Source organism: Centroberyx affinis, unplaced genomic scaffold (genome assembly GCF_046629955.1).
Source record: "Centroberyx affinis isolate AG114_WGS23_722 - 3 ecotype Tasmania unplaced genomic scaffold, CSIRO-AGI_Caff_v1 ptg004554l_1, whole genome shotgun sequence".
NCBI classification, from domain to species: Eukaryota; Metazoa; Chordata; class Actinopteri; order Beryciformes; family Berycidae; genus Centroberyx; species Centroberyx affinis.
The window spans coordinates 253734-257528 of record NW_027282183.1 but is presented as its reverse complement, the minus strand read 5'-3'; the positions used below and the strand labels follow the sequence as shown (position 1 = coordinate 257528).

Below are 3795 nucleotides of genomic sequence, written 5' to 3'. Positions count from 1 at the left end.
ATTGATTCAGTGTCCAGGCCCCGGGGCTGTTGACCATCAATCTAGTTTCTAAAGCCCAACTGCCCAACTGTCTGAGTAAATTAAATGAATCCCATTGCTCTTAGTGGCTTAATTAAAAATGCATTACAGTAGGCAATATATCTACTGATGTTGATCACTAATGGTGGGCAAGACTCCTGTGGGTGTCTTCTCTTTCATACACACAATCTCAAACATGGTTTCTCTCTGTTTCTCTCTGTCTGTCCTACTCTCCCTCTCTCTCTCTCTCTCTCTCTCTCTCTCTCATTACACACACACACACACACACACACACACACACACACGCTCCCAGACAGTGAGAGGGGAGGGGGCTAATAAACAAATTTACTTGACCGACTAAATGAGTTAATTAGGCTCTGATTGAAACAGATGGTCTACTTAAATATGTTAAATCCGGGACTGAAAATAACATTTAACGGATCGATGGAGAGTTCTACTTTTATTTGACCTGGACGACACGCACCAGAGCTCATCGGTACATTAATTGTGGCCATGTAGGTCTACAACAGGTGATTATTTGCAGTTCTGGGACGCCAGAAATCACTGTTGAGCCTTCTGCAGGTGTGACATCTGAACTGGGCTTCTGTACGAATGCTCACCTTGGATTATGGCACAAAGAATTGTAAAATCAATGTATCAGAATTGTTGTGTCCATGCAGTGACAATCATTAATCAATCATCAATCACATTCCCCTCAACAGAGAAAGAGACAGACTCCAGTTAGGCTTCATATGAAGATCTACATTAAATGTTTTGACATTTTGGACAAGACTTAGCACATTTAAAATAGTTTTCACACATTTTCTTTTAACTATGATATGCACTACAGAAATACTGTATCTGAATATAAATTACAACAATTGAGTGTATAAAATCAGGGGCATCAACTCAAACCCAAAGATATAGCCTATGGCAAAGTCCGCGCATTTTACATAATTTGCCACAAAAATAAGCTAGGCCTAATATAGACTAAATTCCTGGGGACAAGTTGAGAAATGACTGTTGACTGACAAGATATTATTTGGTCGCTGTGATAAATGATTACACGGTTGCCAAGCAATCTTGCACAGACGCACACAACCCGGAGGGAGCTGATCCTGAATGCTCCCCTGATGTGATAAAGGCTACGGCAATTTTGGCTTGATCTTCTCCCCCCGGTATAATAATGATAAAAAGCACCAAATCAAATTTGGACTCAGACTATCTCGCCACTTGACACCCGCGACAACACACTGTCTGACTTAATTGTGAGACTACTCGACAAAATGCACAAAATAACAACATCCACAAATAGAAAGCATGAATAGCTTGGCCCTAGGTACTGTTTTGCGGCAGATCGTTCATGTTATTGTAAATAACGGCACCCGGCGGATAAAACGCCACTGGCTCCTCGGGGGCGCTGATGGGAACCAGGGCATGCCCCTGCTCGTCCATCTCTGGTTTCGTGGTGGCTGTGAACGGCCTCATGGTGTTCACGGCCGGCGACACCATCTGCAAGAAAAGTTTTTTCAGCGCTTTCCTGAACTCCCGCCTCATCAGGCAGTACAGGATGGGGTTCAGGCAGCTGTTGGAGTGCGCCAGGCACACGGACACAGGGAAAACGTAAACCTGCGTGGTGTAGTACTCGTAGCTGAAATGAACAGCGTTGAGTTTAATGAGGATCCCCCAGGCTGTTAACGCCTGGTTGGGAAGCCAGCAGAGGAAGAAGGACAGGACCACGATGGTGACGGACTTGGTGACCTTGGAGCGTCTTTTAGCGCTGGACGTATTTACATTGTTGGAGGTGATGAAGCGCAGCAGGAGCAGATAGCAGGCTGAAATGATGCCCAGCGGGACCACGAAACCTATGAGTACTTTCTGAGCGTGGTAGAGTCCCAGTAGAAACTGCGCGTTTCCGAAAGTGTCCGGGAATTTGACGAGGCACAGCTCCTCTTCGGACACTGTCGCTGTTGTGGAGAAAACGGCGTGCGGCAGAGCGGCGGAGACAGCGGCGAACCATATGATGACAGTGACGCACCGTGCGGAGCAGCAGTGCGGCCGTCGCCTCTTGCCTTCAAGCGCAGAGGCGAGGGACCAGTACCTCGCCACGCTCATAGCAGTGAGGAAAAACACACTGGCGTACATGTTCATAGCTGTCACATAGGAAACGATCTTGCACATGGCTTTACCGAAAAGCCAGGTGAAGTCCAAGGCGTTCTCCACCGCCCAGAACGGCAGAGTCAGGACAAACTGGAAGTCGGTCACTGCCAAACTAGTTACGAAAAGGTTAATGGAGGATTTCTTCCACACTTGTTTCGATTTCATGAGATACAGGACCAGTAAGTTCCCAACCAGTCCCAAGGCACAAACCAGAGAGTAGATCACAGAGATGATAATCCTCAGCACAGCGGAGCCGTCTCCAACAAAATCAGCTTTGCCAAAACCTGACAGGTGGAAGTGGTCGCCATATGACCGGTTAGTTGTGTTCAAAATGCAGTTAAAGTTAAAGGAGGCGCTAGGGAAAATCCCTGCTGACCCTTCGTAGACGTCGGCCAATTCCCCGGACATCTCAACTTTAATCCAGGACCTTGGTGCTGTTCAGTAAATTCATTCCCAGATCCAAAAGCTTCTCTCGGCAGGTCCCTGCAATATCCTCAGTGTTTGTCACATAACCTACACTGACATACAAAAGCAGCTGATAAACACTACAGGTTTGGTGTGAATCGAATTTAACACAAAAAAGGGCAATCCATCACAGAAACAAGCCTTAACGACAGTCTGTCCTGTGTAGTTTTCCACTGCTGTTGCTGTCTCTCTGCTGGGTGACAGAGCTCCTCAGGTTCATATGTTGCTCTGAGATTTCCTCGCAGTTCGTCTCTCCAACCCTCCTTGGTGAAAGTGTCCTGCCGCAGCACTCAGGCGCAATCTGGTGCTGTCCATGGTGCTGTTTAGATACACTGCAAAAAAAAAAAACACACACATTAAATTGTAGTGAAGATTGATGGTGTGTTTTTCGAACCCTAAAAACTTTCATGTGTGGACTTGTGGCCCCTCCAATGTGGATTTATTTCCTCATTATTTTTTGATTTACTTCTGCGCATTGATTCCACCTCACTCCGCCTTGGTTGAGGGTCAGGAGCCTCACAACAACGTTGTTGTGCGTTTCCTGGCTGTTCTGACACAGTAGAACATGAAAGAGGAGTAGATGAAGGTTAAGATATGGTGAGAATGTAAGAGAAAATAAAGAGAGGCGCACTGTGAAGTAGATGTAGACATGACAGGGAAGGACAGGAGGCTGGAGGATAGAGAGGAGAGGACAATTGAAATGAGGATAAATCTGTGGGATATTGAAAGTAAATGGGCTCCTTTAGAATCCATTAGATGAAATAGACCATATTATAGCAGAATAAAGGCCACAGCAGCACACAAGGACTCAGTTGTAGTGGCTTGTTATTTACATTGTAAATATTGTAAATTTAGTAATTAATTCAATTCATATTTGTCATATCCATATATCCTGTATTGATTTTGTATTGAATAATATACTATTACCGCAATATTTTTTTCTGCAAGGCTATTATGAAGTATATTACATCAGAACTAGCTGTAATTTACCTCTCTGCTACATCTACATCTGTTACATTTTATGTTGTTGTTGTTCTTGAATGTGCATTGGCTATATACCATTCCACTCAAGAGCGCCTGTTTAAAAAAAGCATTGAAATTGAAAGTGTAGATGTTATTTTCCATGTGTTTCATGACCATATGGCCCATGAA

At 44.6% G+C, this 3795-nt stretch overlaps 1 protein-coding gene across 1 annotated transcript; it reads right to left on the bottom strand.

The window, feature by feature from the left end:
* Window positions 1-1353: 1353 nt before the first annotated feature.
* Window positions 1354-2586, bottom strand: rxfp3 (relaxin family peptide receptor 3). The gene has a single exon (XM_071544395.1). It carries the CDS (start codon window positions 2584-2586, stop codon window positions 1354-1356), a length of 1233 nt encoding a protein of 410 aa, XP_071400496.1.
* Between the last annotated feature and the right edge of the window lie 1209 nt (window positions 2587-3795).

Excerpts from the sequence above, each read along its gene's own strand:
- rxfp3 (XM_071544395.1), bottom strand. The coding sequence starts at position 2,586 with ATGTCCGGGGAATTGGCCGACGTCTACGAAGGGTCAGCAGGGATTTTC.